Consider the following 24,680-nt stretch of genomic DNA (forward strand, 5'->3'; position numbering starts at 1 on the left):
AGTGGGAAGCGAGTCAGGTCTCTGATGTAAAGCAGTAGATCGTCAATGTATAACGACACCGCGTGTATCCCGTCTGCCAGGGGGATGCCCCAATCTGTGCCGGAGGCTCGAAGTTGTGCCGTCAGGGTCTCCATCATTAAAGCGAAGATTAGAGGGGATAGGGGGCACCCCTGCCTGGTACCCCTGCACACCCGGATCGGGTCCGAGAATAGCCTGCCCGTGCGAACCCGCACCATGGGCCTCCGGTACAGGAGTTCTACCATCTGAAGAAAGTCGTCACCCAAGTCATATTTCTGCAGCACCGACACCAAGTAGGGCCATTCCACAGAGTCGAATGCCTTCTCGAGGTCGAGTATCAGGCATCCTGAGTGAGGCCATCGGGTTGTGGCTAGACTCTGCACCCTGAACAGTCGTCTGATATTATACGATGTACTGCGGGTCGGTACAAAACCGATTTGGTCAACATGGACAAGAGCAGGCACCAAGGGGGCTAATCGCTGGGCCAACGTGGATGCCAGAATCTTATAATCAGTATTGAAAAGGGCCAGTGGCCTGTACGAACCCATGCAAGTCTCATCTCTGCCTGGCTTCAGAAGAGATATCAGGTTTGCCTCATTCAGTGTGGGCGGGAGAGCAGAGTCGGTGATTGCCGCTTCAAACACACTCAGCAATTCCGGAATTAGGATAATAGAGTAGGCTTTGTAAAACTCCGCGGGTAGTCCGTCAGGCCCCGGGGATTTACCATTAGAGAGGGAAAAAATGGCTATACGGAGTTCCTCTGATGTAAGCGGCGCTCCCAATTCGTCGCGTTGCGCGTCGTTTATCGCTGGCAGGGGTAGGGTAGACAGGTATACTGCTATATCGGCAGTGGAGACCTGCAGGCGAGATCGGTAGAGACCCTCGTAGTGTGTCGCAAAGGCTTCATGAATAGCTCTCTGCATATATACAGTGTTACCTTGAGCAGTGCAGACGGACGTCACCAGGGTGGTCTGGGTGTCCCCCCGATTAACCACGACAATAGCTTGCCTGGCTTATCCCCAAGGTGATGGGTGCGCGCAGAATGGGCAGCATCATTCAGATTTTTCAGCCTGTCGAGTAACCGTGTGTGTTGCTCCCTAGCCGCTATCAATGGCCCATTATCCCCCTCCGCTGCCTCCTGCTTCCCAATTAGCAGGTCAGATTCAACACGTGTCAGTTCCCCCTCTATTTGTTTCCGCATACCTGCCTGCATGCCTAGACAGTGGCCTCTTACGATGACTTTAAATGCGTCCCATTCTAGTTGCGGGGTAGAGGCAGTGTGGTTGTTTTCTTCGAAATATTGTAAGAGGCATGTCGAGAGCGCGTCTCTGAATGGGGCATCCAGTAGTACATCGGGTTGGAGCCTGCAAGTGGGCACCGGCGGGTGTGGGCGCTCCCAATCCAGGTTAAAATGTGGGGGTTATGGTCAGAATGGGTACGGCCCAGGTAGTAAGTGTCCATGACATAAGGGAGCAGGTCACCTGTTAGCATGTATCTGTCTAGCCTGACATGTAAGGTGTGGGCGCCTAAATAGTATGAGTATACCCTGGTATGCGGGTTACGACCCCGCCAGGCGTCGTGTAAGTCCCATTGTGTCGCCCAGTCCGTGAGTGCCCTCATTGCCCCACTTGTCAGTGCACTAGCCAAGGGTGGGGCCGACCAGTCCAGGTCAATATCCAAAACACTGTTATAGTCACCCCCTAACAACCATGCCAAGGTGCCAACACTGAAGACAGTCGCGTGAAGAAATGTCCCTGCTCAGTATTAGGGGCGTAAAGGGATGCGAGGACAATCAGTTGTCCATCCAATTTACCATAAATAACCACATACCTGCCCTCCGTGTCTACCTTACAGTGGGAAAGTGCAAAAGGGACCCCGGGACGCACCCAGATCAACGCCCCTCACGCATAGGCCGAATATCCAGTAGCATACAATTGTCCCCTCCATCTACGGTGTAGTGTCTGCGTCTCTGGGCCAGTCAAATGGGTTTTTTGCAACAGTGCTATGTGTACGTGGTGTCGTTTAAGATATGAATATATCTGGTAACGGCGCAATGGCGTATGCATTCCACGCACGTTCCATGTGCATAATTTAATCACTGACATAGTACATCCAGACTTCCGTCGCCCCCCCCCTACTCGCCCCCCACCAATAGCTAATGCAGCATCTTGGTAAGTCAAACACCCACGGTTAACATCAAAGGACCCGCGTGCACACCTACATTATGTTAGGAGAACGTGGAAGAAGAAAGAAGATTCAATCAACACTAAAAACAGGGAGAACAAAAGTACAATGCCAAAAGGTCGACAGCAGAACATGTTGTCGTCCAAACGCTCTAGAGCAGAGGTCTTCAAACTTTTGCAGGTTGAGCCCCCCCAGCTCAATTTTTTTAGCTGTTGGGCCCCCCCACCACCTGGCAGAAATTTCTGGAATCTAGTGCACTACATAATTGACCGCCGCTCGCATATCCCGGGCCATAACCAGCAAATAATGTTCAACACAATAAGAGCGTTTGGTAAAGTGCAGGTTTGTGAGTGGGTGTACTGAAATGACAGGTTATTACACGGCTCAAACAACCATTTTCCTAGTTAAAATGTGCACAAATTGTTTTTATTAGGATGCTTTGTTTTACACGTGACATTGATTGATAACACCACCAACATAAATGTGACGGGTGTGCCTGTTTTTCGCCACAGACGGTCAATCTGTGGATGGATTTTTGCTACTGCCTTCCTCAGGTTGTGCTCCATATCCAGGGGCAGATCTACAAGGAAGTGCCGCAGCGTGGCACCGCAAGCCCTTTGGCTGCGGCACTTCCGAAGCACAGGGATGCGACATATTTACAAGAATATGACGCATATCTGTGCTTCCCCCTGCGCTGGTGCACAACCTGCAGCCATTGCTGGCGTAGGCATCCTTGCACCATGCCTGCGTCATGGGGAGATTGTTTTTGTGCAGGAAGGTGCCCCTTCCTGCACATAAACAATCACTACAGGCATTTCCCTCTTTCAATGCATTGCGAGGAATGCGGCACCCATTAAAAGAGGGAAAAACGAGGAGGAATGAAAACATTTCTCCTCGTTGCGCCTCGCTAAGCCACCTCTAGGATGGCGTAGCATTCAGACCCCTCAATGAGCAGTTAGCCAGCCCGAGAGAGTCTGATGCAGGTGGGTGGTCACAACAAAGAGAGGGGAGCCAGGTAGGAGTCGCGTGAAATGCAGTTGCTCTCGAGCTGCAATTTCATTTCAAATAAGCGCGTGCCTAACGCTGGAGTTAGATAGGGGCGTAAAATAAGAGTACTTGCTGGTCATAAAGTTTCAATTGATCTGTGCTCCCTACTTGCCTTCTGACCTATTCCAAGTTCCAAACACACACACACGACTCACACCCACACTTGAAGCCCAAATAGGTTTGAAGAACTCTACCTTAGATGTTGGTAAGAATGTGTCTTCTGCCTGCACATTGCTCTGTGGTTAGCGCCTTGATGCCCTTGGGCTAAGTTAGCGCTCTAGAAATCTTATATTCATTGATTCATACCACACTTCAGTCTACCCCACTCCATCTCAAGCTACCCAACTCCCCCACTCCAATCTGCCCCACTCTACCCCCACTCCACTCTACGCCAATCAACCCCACTCTACCACAATCTCCCCAATCCACTCTTCCCCACCCCACGCTAATAACTTTGAGCTATTCTGAACAGCAGTCACGCTGGTGTGCAACGTGGCTAAACCCCCTTGCCAAAATCTATAGCTCTTCCAATGGTGAGACCTATTGGCTTTGCTAGTGCTTGTTTTCTCTGAATTTTGAGGAAGAAACCTGGTCTGGGGCAGTACATTACTCAAGGACCTGGGGAACTTGGAAGTTAATCAACGGCTGGAGAGGTACAGTTCTTATTCTGTATGATAATGAGATGTGACGAAGTGAGGTGCATTAAACTAAAGCTCCTTCATCAAAACCCACTTTCATTTCTGTTACTTGCAGTTTTGCTACTGTAGTTCTGAGAAATAACAATATGACATTTTTTTTTTTAAAGGGGCTGTACTGCCAAATTGCACCTGCACGCATACTGCAATAGGAAAGACAGTAGACAGGTTGGCTCCATTTCACCCGAAGGATGAAAGAAGCAACTTGTCTTTAACCAAAAGTAAACGAGGCGCGCATGTTAAGTGGCCATATTGAAATTGTTAATGACTCGAGTCGTTGGTAAAAAACTGAAGTGCACAATGTGAGTTTGTAAGGAAAAAAAATGCAATTTTAATTACTGTAGAGAAAACTATTTTTGGAATTCTCGTAGTATAACACAAAACGTATTGTCTGATATTTCACAAAGCCAGAAAACAGTGAAATAATACGAACAATATTTTAGAGGCTTCTTATTATTTTACTGAATAGAAATCTGTGCTTGTGGTTACGCTCACGCCTTCTTCTCTTTACAAAGCATCGGAGGGCTGAGAGGTTCCTTACTTTCAGTTCTACAAGGAAGGACAAAGCCCTTTTTCCGATATTCAGTTTATCCTGGTTGCCGTCCGTTCTCTGTATCGGTGCGCACTCGCTGTTGCCAGGGTAGGAAGGGAGTGTCATCATAATAGAGTGACGTCATTGAACTGCAACTAATTGCAACTAATAATTACCCTGAAACTACGTAAATGTCACACATGGCAATCTGAAACCTTGGCAGCTACGCAGGAGGGGGTTAATTCATAGAGCTGAAATGCTTCAGCTGCAGTGAGAGGCAGGAGACTCACTGCAGCTGAAGCATTTCAGATCTACAAATTAACCCCCTCCTGGGAGGTATAACATAACAAAGCATGGGCACTCCGTGCCCTGTCGATTTCCCCTCCCTCCAGCCATACCAGAGTTCTCTAAGATGCGGGGAACAATAGTAAAATTAGAGTGGAGTGCGCGCCCCCCCTAGGATGGTGTTGCGCCCTCCCAGGGGGGCGCGCCCCACAGTTTGAAGAACTCTGCTCTAGAGAGCTAATGAAATCGTAAGTTCAGGGGGGGTCGCTGAGCACTTGGTCCTACCGTTACAGGCGCACTGTGTGATCAGGCTGAGGGTGTCTCCCCCAACACAGGCATCTAAAGTCAATCGACCCAGTTCCAGCGGGCATTCTTCCGATGAGTAGTTCCAGGCCTCCTGGGCACAGCGCTTCAGAGCGATCCCCAACATATCACAACTCCGGAGGCCGGTCCGCCCCGCAACACCGCTCCTCGGTCAGTGGGCCGAGCCTGTGCTTGCCCCGTGCCCGGATTTTCAGAGTGATACTCACTGTGCCACTTCAGTCAGATCAGAGCGCCTCTCGGGGCCAGGGCAATCCCGCCACTGTCCAGATGACGTCCGGTGGGAGCAGGATCCAGGCGGCAATAAGAGACCTCGGGGACAAGCAAGGGGCGTCAGCTATCCTGGGCTATCTTCAGTGAATGAGATCAGCAGTTTGTGGGGTGACATCTGGTAGGTCCATTGATACTTGCGAGTCTGGCAGCCCATAAATACGTTCGTCGTCACTGGGCATTTCGCGGGGGCTGGCTTCCAGGGCGAGGTCCACGTCCAGAGAACTGCTGATTTCCGCTACCATCCGGAGGGCCTCCTGTTGTTCACTGTGGATGAGCTCGGCTGGGGGGGCCCACTTCCGTCTCTGTGCATGTCTGTCCGATCGGCGAGGATCTTCGCCTGCGACGGCGCCGGGGCCCCCGAGCACGCCGCAGGCCGTCGTCGATGGCGTCATCTGGGGTTCCGTGCCAACACCCAAGTCCAGCCAGGCCTCAACCGCCTCAGGGGAGTTGAAAAAGTGAGTCTTGTCCTGGGCCACCACACGTAGGCGGGCCGGAAAGAGAAGAGAGTATTTCAGAGCTAATTGGCGGAGCCACTGTTTCACTGCCAGGAAAGAGTGTCGCTGGCGCTGCACCTGGATGGTGTAGTCAGAGAACAGCATGATCTTGGCGTTTTCGACCTTGATATCCGGTAGTTTCCTAGATTCTCGTAAGATGGCATCGCAGTCGCGATAGTTCAGGATGCGGATGAGCATGGGCCTCGGGTTAGAGCCTGCTGGAAGGGGCTGGGTCGGCACTCGGTGGGCCGTTCCACCACAAAGTGTTGGGAGAGGGTGCCCTCGGGCAGTAGGTCCATGAGCCAGTGCTCCATGTGTATCTCAGGCTCCCTACCTTCACATCGTTCTGGCAGAACCGTGATAGCGCATTCCGGTGTGGCAGCGTCAAAGGAGTACACGCCAGACTTCGCCCAATTAACCTTAAGCCCCAACATCTCTCCAAAAGTACGGAATATATCAGTAAACACCAGTGGGAAGCGAGTCAGGTCTCTGATGTAAAGCAGTAGATCGTCAATGTATAACGACACCGCGTGTATCCCGTCTGCCAGGGGGATGCCCCAATCTGTGCCGGAGGCTCGAAGTTGTGCCGTCAGGGTCTCCATCATTAAAGCGAAGATTAGAGGGGATAGGGGGCACCCCTGCCTGGTACCCCTGCACACCCGGATCGGGTCCGAGAATAGCCTGCCCGTGCGAACCCGCACCATGGGCCTCCGGTACAGGAGTTCTACCATCTGAAGAAAGTCGTCACCCAAGTCATATTTCTGCAGCACCAACACCAAGTAGGGCCATTCCACTGAGTCGAATGCCTTCTCGAGGTCGAGTATCAGGCATCCTGAGTGAGGCCATCGGGTTGTGGCTAGACTCTGCACCCTGAACAGTCGTCTGATATTATACGATGTACTGCGGGTCGGTACAAAACCGATTTGGTCAACATGGACAAGAGCAGGCACCAAGGGGGCTAATCGCTGGGCCAACGTGGATGCCAGAATCTTATAATCAGTATTGAAAAGGGCCAGTGGCCTGTACGAACCCATGCAAGTCTCATCTCTGCCTGGCTTCAGAAGAGATATCAGGTTTGCCTCATTCAGTGTGGGCGGGAGAGCAGAGTCGGTGATTGCCGCTTCAAACACACTCAGCAATTCCGGAATTAGGATAATAGAGTAGGCTTTGTAAAACTCCGCGGGTAGTCCGTCAGGCCCCGGGGATTTACCATTAGAGAGGGAAAAAATGGCTATACGGAGTTCCTCTGATGTAAGCGGCGCTCCCAATTCGTCGCGTTGCGCGTCGTTTATCGCTGGCAGGGGTAGGGTAGACAGGTATACTGCTATATCGGCAGTGGAGACCTGCAGGCGAGATCGGTAGAGACCCTCGTAGTGTGTCGCAAAGGCTTCATGAATAGCTCTCTGCATATATACAGTGTTACCTTGAGCAGTGCAGACGGACGTCACCAGGGTGGTCTGGGTGTCCCCCCGATTAACCACGACAATAGCTTGCCTGGCTTATCCCCAAGGTGATGGGTGCGCGCAGAATGGGCAGCATCATTCAGATTTTTCAGCCTGTCGAGTAACCGTGTGTGTTGCTCCCTAGCCGCTATCAATGGCCCATTATCCCCCTCCGCTGCCTCCTGCTTCCCAATTAGCAGGTCAGATTCAACACGTGTCAGTTCCCCCTCTATTTGTTTCCGCATACCTGCCTGCATGCCTAGACAGTGGCCTCTTACGATGACTTTAAATGCGTCCCATTCTAGTTGCGGGGTAGAGGCAGTGTGGTTGTTTTCTTCGAAATATTGTAAGAGGCATGTCGAGAGCGCGTCTCTGAATGGGGCATCCAGTAGTACATCGGGTTGGAGCCTGCAAGTGGGCACCGGCGGGTGTGGGCGCTCCCAATCCAGGTTAAAATGTGGGGGTTATGGTCAGAATGGGTACGGCCCAGGTAGTAAGTGTCCATGACATAAGGGAGCAGGTCACCTGTTAGCATGTATCTGTCTAGCCTGACATGTAAGGTGTGGGCGCCTAAATAGTATGAGTATACCCTGGTATGCGGGTTACGACCCCGCCAGGCGTCGTGTAAGTCCCATTGTGTCGCCCAGTCCGTGAGTGCCCTCATTGCCCTACTTGTCAGTGCACTAGCCAAGGGTGGGGCCGACCAGTCCAGGTCAATATCCAAAACACTGTTATAGTCACCCCCTAACAACCATGCCAAGGTGCCAACACTGAAGACAGTCGCGTGAAGAAATGTCCCTGCTCAGTATTAGGGGCGTAAAGGGATGCGAGGACAATCAGTTGTCCATCCAATTTACCATAAATAACCACATACCTGCCCTCCGTGTCTACCTTACAGTGGGAAAGTGCAAAAGGGACCCCGGGACGCACCCAGATCAACGCCCCTCACGCATAGGCCGAATATCCAGTAGCATACAATTGTCCCCTCCATCTACGGTGTAGTGTCTGCGTCTCTGGGCCAGTCAAATGGGTTTTTTGCAACAGTGCTATGTGTACGTGGTGTCGTTTAAGATATGAATATATCTGGTAACGGCGCAATGGCGTATGCATTCCACGCACGTTCCATGTGCATAATTTAATCACTGACATAGTACATCCAGACTTCCGTCGCCCCCCCCCTACTCGCCCCCCACCAATAGCTAATGCAGCATCTTGGTAAGTCAAACACCCACGGTTAACATCAAAGGACCCGCGTGCACACCTACATTATGTTAGGAGAACGTGGAAGAAGAAAGAAGATTCAATCAACACTAAAAACAGGGAGAACAAAAGTACAATGCCAAAAGGTCGACAGCAGAACATGTTGTCGTCCAAACGCTCTAGAGCAGAGGTCTTCAAACTTTTGCAGGTTGAGCCCCCCCAGCTCAATTTTTTTAGCTGTTGGGCCCCCCCACCACCTGGCAGAAGTTTCTGGAATCTAGTGCACTACATAATTGACCGCCGCTCGCATATCCCGGGCCATAACCAGCAAATAATGTTCAACACAATAAGAGCGTTTGGTAAAGTGCAGGTTTGTGAGTGGGTGTACTGAAATGACAGGTTATTACACGGCTCAAACAACCATTTTCCTAGTTAAAATGTGCACAAATTGTTTTTATTAGGATGCTTTGTTTTACACGTGACATTGATTGATAACACCACCAACATAAATGTGACGGGTGTGCCTGTTTTTCGCCACAGACGGTCAATCTGTGGATGGATTTTTGCTACTGCCTTCCTCAGGTTGTGCTCCATATCCAGGGGCAGATCTACAAGGAAGTGCCGCAGCGTGGCACCGCAAGCCCTTTGGCTGCGGCACTTCCGAAGCACAGGGATGCGACATATTTACAAGAATATGACGCATATCTGTGCTTCCCCCTGCGCTGGTGCACAACCTGCAGCCATTGCTGGCGTAGGCATCCTTGCACCATGCCTGCGTCATGGGGAGATTGTTTTTGTGCAGGAAGGTGCCCCTTCCTGCACATAAACAATCACTACAGGCATTTCCCTCTTTCAATGCATTGCGAGGAATGCGGCACCCATTAAAAGAGGGAAAAACGAGGAGGAATGAAAACATTTCTCCTCGTTGCGCCTCGCTAAGCCACCTCTAGGATGGCGTAGCATTCAGACCCCTCAATGAGCAGTTAGCCAGCCCGAGAGAGTCTGATGCAGGTGGGTGGTCACAACAAAGAGAGGGGAGCCAGGTAGGAGTCGCGTGAAATGCAGTTGCTCTCGAGCTGCAATTTCATTTCAAATAAGCGCGTGCCTAACGCTGGAGTTAGATAGGGGCGTAAAATAAGAGTACTTGCTGGTCATAAAGTTTCAATTGATCTGTGCTCCCTACTTGCCTTCTGACCTATTCCAAGTTCCAAACACACACACACGACTCACACCCACACTTGAAGCCCAAATAGGTTTGAAGAACTCTACCTTAGATGTTGGTAAGAATGTGTCTTCTGCCTGCACATTGCTCTGTGGTTAGCGCCTTGATGCCCTTGGGCTAAGTTAGCGCTCTAGAAATCTTATATTCATTGATTCATACCACACTTCAGTCTACCCCACTCCATCTCAAGCTACCCAACTCCCCCACTCCAATCTGCCCCACTCTACCCCCACTCCACTCTACGCCAATCAACCCCACTCTACCACAATCTCCCCAATCCACTCTTCCCCACCCCACGCTAATAACTTTGAGCTATTCTGAACAGCAGTCACGCTGGTGTGCAACGTGGCTAAACCCCCTTGCCAAAATCTATAGCTCTTCCAATGGTGAGACCTATTGGCTTTGCTAGTGCTTGTTTTCTCTGAATTTTGAGGAAGAAACCTGGTCTGGGGCAGTACATTACTCAAGGACCTGGGGAACTTGGAAGTTAATCAACGGCTGGAGAGGTACAGTTCTTATTCTGTATGATAATGAGATGTGACGAAGTGAGGTGCATTAAACTAAAGCTCCTTCATCAAAACCCACTTTCATTTCTGTTACTTGCAGTTTTGCTACTGTAGTTCTGAGAAATAACAATATGACATTTTTTTTTTTAAAGGGGCTGTACTGCCAAATTGCACCTGCACGCATACTGCAATAGGAAAGACAGTAGACAGGTTGGCTCCATTTCACCCGAAGGATGAAAGAAGCAACTTGTCTTTAACCAAAAGTAAACGAGGCGCGCATGTTAAGTGGCCATATTGAAATTGTTAATGACTCGAGTCGTTGGTAAAAAACTGAAGTGCACAATGTGAGTTTGTAAGGAAAAAAAATGCAATTTTAATTACTGTAGAGAAAACTATTTTTGGAATTCTCGTAGTATAACACAAAACGTATTGTCTGATATTTCACAAAGCCAGAAAACAGTGAAATAATACGAACAATATTTTAGAGGCTTCTTATTATTTTACTGAATAGAAATCTGTGCTTGTGGTTACGCTCACGCCTTCTTCTCTTTACAAAGCATCGGAGGGCTGAGAGGTTCCTTACTTTCAGTTCTACAAGGAAGGACAAAGCCCTTTTTCCGATATTCAGTTTATCCTGGTTGCCGTCCGTTCTCTGTATCGGTGCGCACTCGCTGTTGCCAGGGTAGGAAGGGAGTGTCATCATAATAGAGTGACGTCATTGAACTGCAACTAATTGCAACTAATAATTACCCTGAAACTACGTAAATGTCACACATGGCAATCTGAAACCTTGGCAGCTACGCAGGAGGGGGTTAATTCATAGAGCTGAAATGCTTCAGCTGCAGTGAGAGGCAGGAGACTCACTGCAGCTGAAGCATTTCAGATCTACAAATTAACCCCCTCCTGGGAGGTATAACATAACAAAGCATGGGCACTCCGTGCCCTGTCGATTTCCCCTCCCTCCAGCCATACCAGAGTTCTCTAAGATGCGGGGAACAATAGTAAAATTAGAGTGGAGTGCGCGCCCCCCCTAGGATGGTGTTGCGCCCTCCCAGGGGGGCGCGCCCCACAGTTTGAAGAACTCTGCTCTAGAGAGCTAATGAAATCGTAAGTTCAGGGGGGGTCGCTGAGCACTTGGTCCTACCGTTACAGGCGCACTGTGTGATCAGGCTGAGGGTGTCTCCCCCAACACAGGCATCTAAAGTCAATCGACCCAGTTCCAGCGGGCATTCTTCCGATGAGTAGTTCCAGGCCTCCTGGGCACAGCGCTTCAGAGCGATCCCCAACATATCACAACTCCGGAGGCCGGTCCGCCCCGCAACACCGCTCCTCGGTCAGTGGGCCGAGCCTGTGCTTGCCCCGTGCCCGGATTTTCAGAGTGATACTCACTGTGCCACTTCAGTCAGATCAGAGCGCCTCTCGGGGCCAGGGCAATCCCGCCAGTGTCCAGATGACGTCCGGTGGGAGCAGGATCCAGGCGGCAATAAGAGACCTCGGGGACAAGCAAGGGGCGTCAGCTATCCTGGGCTATCTTCAGTGAATGAGATCAGCAGTTTGTGGGGTGACATCTGGTAGGTCCATTGATACTTGCGAGTCTGGCAGCCCATAAATACGTTCGTCGTCACTGGGCATTTCGCGGGGGCTGGCTTCCAGGGCGAGGTCCACGTCCAGAGAACTGCTGATTTCCGCTACCATCCGGAGGGCCTCCTGTTGTTCACTGTGGATGAGCTCGGCTGGGGGGGCCCACTTCCGTCTCTGTGCATGTCTGTCCGATCGGCGAGGATCTTCGCCTGCGACGGCGCCGGGGCCCCCGAGCACGCCGCAGGCCGTCGTCGATGGCGTCATCTGGGGTTCCGTGCCAACACCCAAGTCCAGCCAGGCCTCAACCGCCTCAGGGGAGTTGAAAAAGTGAGTCTTGTCCTGGGCCACCACACGTAGGCGGGCCGGAAAGAGAAGAGAGTATTTCAGAGCTAATTGGCGGAGCCACTGTTTCACTGCCAGGAAAGAGTGTCGCTGGCGCTGCACCTGGATGGTGTAGTCAGAGAACAGCATGATCTTGGCGTTTTCGACCTTGATATCCGGTAGTTTCCTAGATTCTCGTAAGATGGCATCGCAGTCGCGATAGTTCAGGATGCGGATGAGCATGGGCCTCGGGTTAGAGCCTGCTGGAAGGGGCTGGGTCGGCACTCGGTGGGCCGTTCCACCACAAAGTGTTGGGAGAGGGTGCCCTCGGGCAGTAGGTCCATGAGCCAGTGCTCCATGTGTATCTCAGGCTCCCTACCTTCACATCGTTCTGGCAGTCCTGTAATGCGAACGTTATTTCTCCTCGCCCTTCTTTCCACATCCTCTGCACGGTCCTCCAGGAATTCCACCCGGTTGAGGAGGTCTTGCACATGCCTGTACGTCTGTGTGACCTTGGGCGCAATGTCAGACATGGTGGCCTCCAGGGTGGAGGTGCGCTCCAATAGTTACCTGTGTCGGCCTGCAGGTGCGTGAGGTCTATGGCAACACTATCGATCTTCGTTTCCAGGGAGGTGCGGGTCAGTTGCCACATCTGGGCATACCCTTCCCACATAGGGGGAACAGCAAAACACACAAGATGATGGACAGAATGTTGCACAATGGCAAAACAGTCACAGATCTGGGTTTAATCCATCGTTATTTTGCTCACCAAGCCACCCCAGTTCAGACATGGCCACATGCAAATCGGTCTTGACCCTATGCCTCATGGGAACAGTCCAGCCCGAACGTCCAAGTCATGTCTTCCCTGGACCTGAATCCAGCATCCTAGGACCGGTTTCTGGCTATCAGCCGTCTTCAGCCAGGATAGCTTGACTCCAGTGGCCTAGTGAGCACGGGACCCACGTCTGGGCATACCCTTCTCACATAGGGCTGCTCAGGTGACAGAGGAGCAGGGACGAGTGATGGCACACTGTGAGTGTACATGACTGTTTGGCTGGCCGTCTGGTGCTGACCAAACAGTCATGCTCACTTTGCATGTTCTCCGCCCAGGCTGTATTGCAGCCTCGGTGGAGGACATGCCCAGGCTACCACTGCCTATCTGAGCGCCAAACCAAGGCGCTCAGACCAATCACAACACTGCATTGCAGCGTTGTGATTGGCTTAGGGGAGCCTGAGTGCTTCCTGTTCTGTTCTGACCGGGAAAGACGACGGAGGAGAGACGTGGCAAGGAGGTAAGTAGTTTTTCTTATTTTACACCCGCTTACCGCAGCCCCACATCCCCCACCCTCTATTCGTGCCCGACGCCACTGCCTTCTAACTGAACTCCACTCCAGTTCCTTCACTCAGTACAACTGAGCAAATATCATCATCAAAGCCCCACACCCAACACATTCCCTTCTCTCAACCCTCCCACATCTACTCGTCACAACCTAAGCCATCACTCTCATCACACCTCTGACTTTTCCCCTGACTACTGAATATCATGGGCTTTGTAGAAGGTGCAGCCTGAACTGTGGCGCAGCGTAAAATCATGGGGTCCCCCCTCCCCAGTAGAATGTATAGAGGGGCTTCTGACTCCCCCATACATCATAGATATTCATTGGCCTCGGGCGGGATGGACCCTGTGAAGGGTTTGGGGGTTCCTGAAGGGGTATGGGTCCCACTCCGCCACGCCGCTGGGCCTCAATGTCATTCATTGGCCACATCTGCCCTGCGTTTCTGCTCTTACACATTGCATTTGTCCCACACACATGGAGTGAAGGAATGATGATGATGCGCATGAGACCTAACAGTTTTTCTCCTTTCTCTTGTCTGCTGCCCGTCAGGACGGAGCTGTCAGGTATGTACCGCACAACTGTAGCGAGTAAAGCAACAGATACATTCACCACTTAACATGATGCCATCCTCCTAACTAGCCAATAACTTTGATCCTCTGAAAGATGTACTGGGGGTCCTCTCACGTGGCTGGCCCCGCTTCAGCTGTTCATGAAACCCGGGTGGCTCTAGCAGAATGTGTGAGGGTCACAGCAAGAAGCGGCCAAATAATTTGGGAAGATGGGAGTTGGAAGCTGGAAGAAGAGGGTCCCTTGAGCTGTTGGAAGTGTATGCCACTGAGAGAGGGGAGAGGGCAGGCCTATATGAGAGCCCTGGGTGATGCCAACTACCGATGGCGCAATGCTCACACCCCTGTGTCAAAACTCAATGTACATTTGTAACTGGCATGCGCCCATCAGCAGAGGACACTGGGCGTACACCTCTCTGTTAGGACGGAAACTGCAAGTGTCCCTGGTGTGCTGCCCTCAGCATTCCATGCTCAAACACCACTTTGGTATCAGGGAAGACATCAGCTAGTGTCCATGGTGAACTACCATTAGCTGACTGAGCTCTTCACACCCCACCCACAGTGATACCTACCGTAGCATGTGGGAAGCCCCTTCGTGCCACCGTGAGCATATTGTGTTCCTCACAGACCTTCGAGCCAACAAGGACAAGCGTGGCCGTCTCTTTGGCGTGCTACTCTCACTGTAAGTGGCTCTGCATGCATTCCTGAGCATGAAGAAGGCCGGTGATGATGTCTCTGGTGTGCTACCGCCAGCACATGGTTCTTTCCAGGTACCTCTGCATTCATAAGAGGCCTGTGTTAATGTCTACTTATTTTTCCTAAGGAAATTGGTCTCTGCACATAAACGTGGGGCCAAGACAAGCTGTGGGAGTTTGTGCTGCAGATGATGCAGTGTCTTTTCATTTGCAATACGAGCAGACCTTCTGGGTATCAATACTGTGTACGGTCACGAATGGCTGTGGGGGTGCCCAGAGTGCAATCACTCGAAGGTGACACTATCTGAACTCTCAGCGCCAGATCAGACCCATGTTATTTCCCCTCTGTATTGAATTGGCATATTAGGATCTGCAAGCATCTCTGGGGTCAGGGCAGGCTAGTGTCATTGTGCTCGTTGCACTGCCATTTGGAGATGGCGCTCTGCTGATACATGTGTTTCCTTGTCACATCTGTAGCCTTTTGTACAGAATACTTCCAGAAATTGAGAACTCCATTAGGAGGTGTGGTAGGCACTACGGAGTGGCGTGGCAGGCACATCATAGAGTCTTGGCTGGTGCTGCCTTAAAAGAAAATGATAAGAAATCTTGGAATGTTTGACATGGAATGGGCAGATTCCCAGAAATAACAACTGCTACACGTGGTCCATCACTTTCTGTGCCCATGGAGCAGACTCAAATCTTAAACTCGTTCGTTTAATAGAATTTACACCAGCCAGTAATAGGCATTCAACCTTTTCGAAAAACAAGCTGCATCAAGGAGTTACCATGCTGCTTTTGTTTGTTGCCTCCGCCTGAATCTAACGCAATCTCCATCTTCCCAGAATTGCAGAGGCTTCTCGAAAGAAGAGAGAAAGGAAGAAGAAGATGAAGCGGTACCTGCTGATTGGCTTGGCAACAGTAGGAGGCGGGACTGTAATAGGTGAGCAACCACGAGCCAGCAGAAGGACACGGCTAACCTTGAGGGGATAGTTAACATTATGTGTAGGATGCGCAGGAAGGAAATTAGAAAGATGGAAGGCAGGGGGGAGCAGGGTCACATGAAATGGAATGGGAGTAAGGAAGTAGCAAATGGAAAAGTAAGGACAAAATAAAGCAACACAAGGAGCAAAGGACTGCATCTGTAGAAGCGGGAGGTGAGTGTGAACTTTTTGAAAAGAACACACTGGTAATAATGGTGGAGAATGGATAAGGTATCAAAGTGAGAGTTGGCGAAGGGCAAAAGGAGGACACTCCTTTTCATAGCCAAAGCATTAGTTTCTAGGTGCTTTTTCAATAATCACTGTCTCATATCCTTATGATTCCTATTTTTCCTACATAGGTTCCATTTTTATGTTAATACACTTTCTCGTTTCCATTAACATTTTACATGTTCCCACTGGCCATGAATTTACCCTATCTGCATTTCTGTCATTGACATTTTTTTCCACATTGGACTCCCTTGTCTCCCTGCTTGTTTTTGTCACAATAATGTACGTTTTTATTTGGTAAATCATTGATGTCCTTTCCTTCATCATTGTACCATGTCTCACCTTGTGTTCTTTGACACATCTCATCCACTTCATGTTTCCAATACTCCGCTAATAAGTTATATTTCAATAATTATTCCAACGATACCCCGTGTCGATCTGTCCCAATGTTATCAATCAATCAATGCATTTGTAAAGCCCGCTACATACCCGTGAGGGTCCCAAGGCGCTGGGGGGGGGGGGCGGGGGGCTGCTACTGATCGAAGAGCCAGGTCTTGAGAAGTCTTCTAAAGGCCAGCAGGTCCTGGGTCTGTCGTAGGCTGGTAGGGAGAGTGTTCGAGGTCTTGGTGGCAAGGTACGAGAAGGATCTGCCGCCGGCGGTGGTTTTCCGGATACGAGGAACTGTGGCAAGGGCGAGGGTGTGGAAGCTGAGTCGGTTGTTGAGGTATGTTGGTCCGGTGTTGTGTAGTGCTTTGTGTGCGTGGGTGAGGAGTTTGAAGGTGATTCTCTTGTTGACGGGGAGCCAGTATAGGCTTTTCAGGTGGGGTGTGATGTGGCTCCATCGGGGGACGTTGAGGATCAGTCGCGCCGAGGCGTTCTGGATTCGCTGTAGTCATCTCAGGAGCTTGGTTGTTGTTCCTGAGTAGAGAGCGTTCTCGTAGTCGAGTCTGCCAGTGATGAGGGCCTGGGTGGCGGTTTTTCTTGTGTCGAGAGGGATCCATTTGAAGATCCTGCGGAGCATCCAGAGGGTGTTGAAGCAGGACGCGGAGACGGCATTGACTTGCTTGGTCATGGAGAGGGTGGAGTCGAGGATGAAACCCAGGTTGCGTGCATGGTCGGTGGGTTCCGGGGCTGTGCCTACCGATGTGGGCCACCAGGAGTCGTTCCAGGCTGATGGGGTGGGTCCGAGGATGAGGCCCTCCGTCTTGTCGGAATTCAGCTTCAGTCTGCTGTCTTCCATCCAGTCGGGGACGGCCTTCATTCCTCTGTGAAGGTTGGCTTTATGATTATTATTATTATTATTATTATTAATTTTATTAAGCGCACAGCTACCCAAAGGTTTCCCGGCGCTGACCAACAAAGGTATGATATAGCAACAGATTACTGGTTGAATAACCATGTCTTCAGATCCCTGCGGAACTTCAGATAGTTGGGCTCAGTCCGAAGACCGAGAGGAAGGGAGTTCCACAGGGATGGACCCAAGAAGGAAAAGGAACGACCTCCCATTCTTGCTCTCTTGATCCTTGGAATTTGAAGCTTGAATTGCGAGGATGATCTAAGAGTACGGGAAGGAGCATAAGAAAGAATGAAAGAATTAAGGTATTGCGGGGCGTTGCCCGCAATGATTCTGTGTATAAAACACAGAGCCTTAAACTTAACCCGGCTCTCAATACGAAGCCAGTGAATGCTACGTAGAAAAGGGGAAATGGAAGACCTGTTAGGGAGTTTGCCAAGAAGGCGAGCTGCCATGTTTTGAACAGTCTGCAATTTCCGGACAATCTCCTTGCCGGCACCCAAAAAGAGAACATTCCCATAGTCCAGGCGGGAGGTGATTAGTGCCTGGACTACGGTTTTCTGGGTGTCAGGAGGGAGCATCCAGATGATTTATTTTAACCACTTGAGAATGACCGTACACGTGGCGCAGACTTTCACAACATGGTCCCTCATTGATAATTGGTCGTCAAAAATGATGCCCAAATTTCGAGCAGTTCTGGAGGGCAAGGGAGGGGTGCCCATTTGGTCAGGCCAGTGAGAGGGCCCCCATAGATCACAATTAGTTCCAAACAGAAGAAGCTCAGTTTTCCCTCCATTCAGTTTTAATTTATTCTCAAACATCCAAGCAGAGATTTTACTAAGCCCGAGACGTAGGGAAGAAGGGAGGGATGTGTGGCTGGTGGATAATGAAAAAATTAACTGAGTATCATCAGCATACGAGTAGATGGAGAGCCCCGCTAGCTCCGCAATCGTAGCCAGAGGTCTCACGTACAGATTGAAGAGAAGGGGGCTCAAGATGGAACCCTGCGGAACCCCGTATGCTGATGTATGTGTTTTGGATGCTGATGAGGCTGAGAAAACTTGGAACGTCCTATTGCTCAGGAAACTAGTAAGCCATTCTAAGGCACGATGGGAAATGCCAATAGATCTGAGGGTGTTAATAAGGATAGAGTGGGAAACCGTGTCAAATGCGGCACTTAAGTCCAGCAAGATAAGTGCCACGGTTTCCCCTCTATCCCCAGATGCCTAATAGTTTCCGAGACTCCCAATAGAGTAGATTCAGTGGAGAAGCCTGAACGAAAACCCGACTGAGAAGGATGTAAAATAGTATGGGCTTCGATATATTTAGTAAGTTGTTGATTGATGTGCTTCTCCAAGATTTTTGAGAAAACTGAAAGAAGGGAGGTGGGACGAAAGTTGGCCAGGTTGTTCGGATAAGCATTAACTTTTTTTAGCAGTGGTACAACCATCGCATGTTTCCATGATTGGGGAACCTTAGCCTCCCTAAGTGAGGTATTAAGCAGCTCCAGAATGAGATTGAGTGAAGGGGAATCAAGGGTGAACAAAATTTGAGGGGGGATAGGATCTAGAGGGGAACCAGATTTAATGGTACTAATAATATTGCGTAAAGTAAGTAGGGTCAAAGGAGTCCAAGCAGTAATTCCGGATTCTGATATGCAAAAATCTGGTTCCGGGGATTGGGAATTAGACGAGGGAGGGGAAGTAGTAGAAACAGCTGGGATAATGGAGCCAAAGTCAGAGTAAATGTTTTCAATTTTTGAGATAAAGAAATCGGCTAAGGCATCACATTGCGTCTCATCTAAGCAGGGTGCCTTGGGTTGCTTAGTGACGCCCGAGAGTTCTTGAACCACCTTAAACAGAGCTTTGGGGCGGTTCTGAGCATTGAGAATAGAGAGATTCACATATTCCGTTCTAGCATTTTTACAGAGGGCATGATAGCTGGATAACGCAGCTTTATATTCTAGTTTGCCGTGGGGATCATAATTGGAGCGCCACTTCCGCTCAAGATGTTTGCAGCCAGATTTAGCTATTTTTAGCTCGTCATTAAACCAGGGAGCTGGGGGGTGATGTAAATTAAATTTCTGTTTGCGAAGAGGGAGGCAGGAGTTAGCAGCAGTGGTAAGCCAGTTATTAATGATGTCCGACTGCTCAAGACAACTAACCTCACTAAGTGGTGTAGAGACCAAGAGGGCAGCATTAAGTTTTTTCGTATCCAAGTTTTTCCATTTTCTAGTCAGTCTAGGTGTAGCTGGAGTAGCTGGAGGAGTTCGACCAGGTTCAATAATGATGGAGAACTCCACAAGAAAGTGGTCAGACCAAGGAACTGGTAGAGCTGGCTTGCACTCAACCCCCGCAAGATTGGATAGCACAGGATCAAGTAGATTGCCTGCTTTGTGAGTAGGACCGGTATTATGCAGGCTAATGTTGAGGGCAGCTAGGTCAGCTAACAGAATAGAGCTACTGGGACAAGCTTTGTCGTTAAAGTGAATGTTGAAATCTCCGACGAGTACAAAGTTTGCCGAGTTCAGTAATACTGGAGCTATATGTTCAGCAAGTGAAGACGCCCATGAACCAGCTGGGCCCGGGGGGCGATAAATGAGGACACCAGACAGCGTGAAGTTGGCAGATAGGGATATTTTAAACAACCCAGCTTCACAGTTGGGAATGTCTAAGCCCTCCCATTTACATGAATAGCGTTTTTTAAAAACTACCGCAATCCCTCCACCCTCCTTTTTTACTCTGTTCCTGGACACATAGGTATAGCTGTCTGGAAGAGATGCGGCAATGTCAGGACCCGAATGGTCATTTAGCCACGTTTCCGTCAGAAACAAAGCGTCCGGTTGAAACGAGACCAGGAGATCAAAAATATTTCTGCAGTGTTTAGGAAGAGATCTGCAGTTTAAGTTAATAAAATTCATTGTATTAGGAGGGTGTTCCTGATTGTTTTTGCATGAAAAAGTGGAAGACGAAATGGCCAACAGGGAGGGTAGTGCTGAAAGGCTGAAGGAGCAGCCAGGCTTTGGCAGTGAGGGGGTCTTCGGTGAGGGATATGATCAGCTGGGTGTCGTCGGCTTAGGAGATGATGTTGAGGTTGTGTTGTCGTGCGACGTGGGCGAGAGGTGCCATGTAGATGTTGAACAGTGTCGGGCTGAGGGAGGATCCTTGAGGGACGGCCCAGATGATCTCGGTGGTTTTTGAGCGGAAGGGTGGGAGGCGAACGCTCTGGGTTCTGCCGGAGAGGAAGGATGTGGTCCAGGCCAGGGCCTTCTCTTGAATTCCGGCGTCATGGAGGCAGCTGACAGGTCCAGGAGAATGAGGGCGGCTGTTTCTCCTTTGTCCATCAGGATCCTGATGTCGTCGGTGGCGGCGATGAGGGCGGTCTCGGTGCTGTGGTTGCTGCGGAAGCCGGTTTGGGAGGGGTCCAGGATGTTGTTGTCTTTGAGGTAGCGAGTTAGCTGTTTGTTGACAATGTTCTCTGTCACTTTTGCCGGGAGTGGAAGCAGGAAGATGGGCCGGAAGTTCTTGAGGTTAAGAGATATTCCCTCACCACCTATTATTGTCTCCCAATTCTTTCTTAACTTTTGCTTGTACTCGACATGTCTCCCACTGCCTGAACTCACTGATCTTTTCTCCTTGGTCTCCCTTCTCTTCACCGTGCTGATTTCTTCCCACATTTGTTTTCTCTCTCTAAGGCCCTGATCAACTTTGGACTGTCTTCCATTAATTGTATTAATGTCTTCTCCTATGCTCCTCAGTTCCACCTCATGCTGTCACCCCTTATTGGTCTCGCTTTCCTTAATCTCACGGATCTCGTCATTTATTGGCCGTTTACCACTTTTTCTCACTGATTTCGTTCCCTGTTTGTTTCCCCTCACCATACCTCACTGATCTCCTGCCTTGTTGGTTTCACTTCACTGTATCTCACTCTTGCGCTCTATCTGCTGACTAAGATTGCTATTGATTTAATAATATCGATCTCTTAAAAACTGTATTATATTTTAACTGTGCGATTTTAAATACCTGCCCCCACCTTGGTGCGAGACTACTTCGCCTGAGGCTAATTTGCACCGCATCCCTCAGCGCCGCCGTTATCAGGCGCTGCGAACCCCATTCCACAACTTTAGGCGCCATCTTGGGAAGGGAAGGTTGGCGGGATAGTTCTGCGCCCTCCCGCCCTCCCAGGATACTTAAGGGCGAGACCTCTCACTTCTCGAGGTTTCTGTTTGTTTTCCCTCTGAGGCGGAAGCCAGAGGAATCTTGTGCTCTCTTGCGCTCTATCTGCTGACTAAGATTGCTATTGATTTAATAATATCGATCTCTTAAAAACTGTATTATATTTTAACTGTGCGATTTTAAATACCTGCCCCCACCTTGGTGCGAGACTACTTCGCCTGAGGCTATTTTGCACGGCATCCCTCAGCGCCGCCATTATCAGGCGCTGCGAACCCCATTCCACAACTTTAGGCGCCATCTTGGGAAGGGAAGGCTGGCGGGATAGTTCTGCACCCTCCTCCCGCCCACCCAACCATGAATATAAACAACAGACCTACCCGACCGCGCAGCGGGCGGGCGCAGCGGGCGCGCCAAAGGCGGGCCAAAGGCAAGCCCGTCTGCGCCCGTCCGCGCCTGGCCCGGGCCGAGGGCCACGCCCCCTGGTCTCCACCCTTTGCCCCCATGAGGCTTCTATACAGCCACCCAGCTTCTTCAGCTGCGTCCCTTTACCCTGCACTCCTGCCTTATATTTGAGCCATATCTCCTGGCCGGAAGTCCGGTTACATCATGTCCAGGTTGCAAAGCTTCTATACCTTCCATTTTGAAACCACCCCTCTGTAACAAGGATAAATCGTTGAAATCTTACTCATTTGCTCTTACCAATGTCCGCTCGCTCGGTAAACACCGACAGGATATATTCGAGCTGATAGAGGATAATAAAGTGGACCTACTCTTCATGACAGAAACCTGGATGGACAATGCGTCCGTTCCTGATCTAGCAATTGCTGTTCCTAAAGGGTCTTCCACATACAGATTGGATAGACAACGGAAAAAAGGTGGTGGAATTGCCATCATCGCACGCGATGTCTTTTCAGCAAGGATTAAAAAGATGATACTATCATCCTGTGAAGCCCTAGAATTTTCCATTATGTTGACCCCATCCTACACCTTTAAAGGGATTCTTCTTTATCGTCCTCCGGGGCCCAGGACTGAATTTATTTCGGACCTTAGGTCCACGCTGGAAGCATCAGCCCTCGACAACTCCCTCACTGTATTAGGTGATTTTAACTTTCACTTTGACAAACCCGAAAATCCAGACACCGTCACTTTACTAGCAGATATGTCCACCGTTGGTCTTCAGCTTCTGGTGAATTCACCAACGCATGAAGGGGGCCATACTTTGGATGGCATTTTCACCAACTTAGCGGGCTTGCAAGTCACCCAAATACTTCCTCTTATCTGGTCAGACCACCATGTCATCTTGGCATCGTTGTCGTTTCATGACTCTTGTGCCGCCAAGTCACGCCCCAATCCCCGTCAACCATACTTGGCGTGGGGGGATATCGATAGCTCCAGTCTGGAAACTCGTCTTACTGACTCCACTCCCCTGTTGTCAACAGATCCCAATACTGCTACTACCCAATTCTACGACTGGGTGGGCTCTGCGGCCACTGAATTGGTCCAGGTCAAACAACGGTCTCGCAACAGATCTGTGCCGTCGGCCCCTTGGTACTCAGAGGAGTTACGTACCCTCGAACAACAGTGTAGGAACAAAGAGAGGCATTGGCGGAAGGATTATGCAGAAGAAGCCAAAACCAAGTATAAAGAATCAGTGGCCAATTATAAAACTTTAATTAGTGAGGCAAAGAAAAAGTATTACTGTGAGAGGATTGAATCTGCAAAAAACTCTAATAAAGCTTTGTATGAAACCACCAAACAGCTAGCTGGACATTCCTCCAATCTGACAACTCCCCCCTCCCAATCACTCTGCGATGATCTGTCTAACTTCTTCTTCAGTAAAGTTGAGGACATCTATCGGGTCTTCGCTAACAACGCTAATATCTCATTGAAACCACCTGCCTCCTACACTGGTCCTATCTTCTCGCAGTTCACAGAAGTCTCCTGCCCCCAGATTCGGAACATTATTTCCTCTATCAAATCGGGCTCTGCTCTAGACCCATGTCCCCTGAAAATTTTGCTCCCGATCCTAGAAGTGGTTCTTCCGGCTATGACAGCAATCTGTAATGCTATGTTTAGTACAGGCGTCTATCCTGAGGCTCTAAAAAAGACCCTTATAAAACCCCTTCTCAAAAAACCAAACCTCGATATGGAAGAACTAAAAAGTTATCGTCCAATCGCGAGTCTCCCACTCCTGGCAAAAATCGCTGAAAAAGCCATGAATCTCCAACTATCAACCTTCATAGAGGAACATAAGTTACTGGATGAATCTCAGTTCGGCTTTCGCCAATACCACGGAACAGAGACTGCCCTGGTTAAAGTGGCGGACGACATAAGATCCATTCGTGATGTTGGAGGAACAGCAGTCTTGATACTGCTTGACCTATCGGCGGCCTTCGACACGGTCGACCAACCTACTTTGGTCGACCGTGTCGAAAGCATGGGTATCCAACACAACGCCAAGAAACTTCTGGCATCCTTTCTGGCGAACAGGTCCCAGGTGGTCACTATTGGATCCTTTCAATCACCCTCCTTGTCTCCGCCTTGTGGAGTTCCACAAGGTTCATCCCTCAGTCCGACACTATTTAACATTTATGTGTCGGACCTTGCCAAAGTCATTCGGGCACATGGGATGAGCCTTACATCCTACGCAGATGACACCCAGCTGGTCCTCGCCGTCAGGAACGATGGGCACAAAATAGCCAATAATTTTAATCAGGGCATGCAGGCAATAGGGAATTGGATGGCCTCCAATTGCCTGAAATTAAACTCCGACAAATCGGAAGTGGTCATTTTCGGCAACTTGACCCCAGAATGGTCCTCCCTCTGGTGGCCACTATCCTTGGGCCATCCCCCGGCTCCGGTCAGCAAGGTGAGGAATCTGGGAGTCATGTTTGATAATCGCCTTAATTTCCTACCCCACGCAAACCAGATCTCCTCTTCGGCCTTCCACAAACTACGGCTCATTAAAAAAATCTTGCCATTTTTACCCGAGAAAGCCGGAAAAACTCTGGTAAGCTCCTTGGTATTGTCTACACTAGATTATAGTAATGCTCTGTTTCTAAGTGCCCAAGAAAGAGTGCTACATAAAATGCAATTTATTCAAAATGCAGCCGCCAGGCTCCTCGGACGAATTCCCAAACACCAATCTGCGTCAGAGACTATAAGAAAGTTGCACTGGCTTCCTGTAAGAAATAGAATCAAATTTAAGTCCCTCTGCATAGTTTATAAGGCTCTTCACAATGTCGGCCCTGCTTTTTTTACTCAAAACCTTACCCCCTACAGCC

The 24,680-nt window shown here is 49.9% G+C and overlaps 1 protein-coding gene across 2 annotated transcripts in view; it reads left to right on the top strand.

Moving 5' to 3' along the window:
• The window catches only part of TMCO4 (transmembrane and coiled-coil domains 4), a 443,311-nt gene that overhangs the window by 131,165 nt on the left and 287,466 nt on the right, over window positions 1-24,680 (top strand). For both annotated transcript variants that reach the window (XM_078642487.1, XM_078642488.1), the window contains exon 6: window positions 15,562-15,659. In XM_078642487.1, coding sequence (XP_078498613.1) covers window positions 15,562-15,659 — 98 coding nt within the window. The remainder of the gene's footprint in view (window positions 1-15,561; window positions 15,660-24,680) is intronic.

This window comes from Lissotriton helveticus, chromosome 5_1 (assembly GCF_964261635.1).
Source record: "Lissotriton helveticus chromosome 5_1, aLisHel1.1, whole genome shotgun sequence".
Taxonomy (NCBI): Eukaryota; Metazoa; Chordata; class Amphibia; order Caudata; family Salamandridae; genus Lissotriton; species Lissotriton helveticus.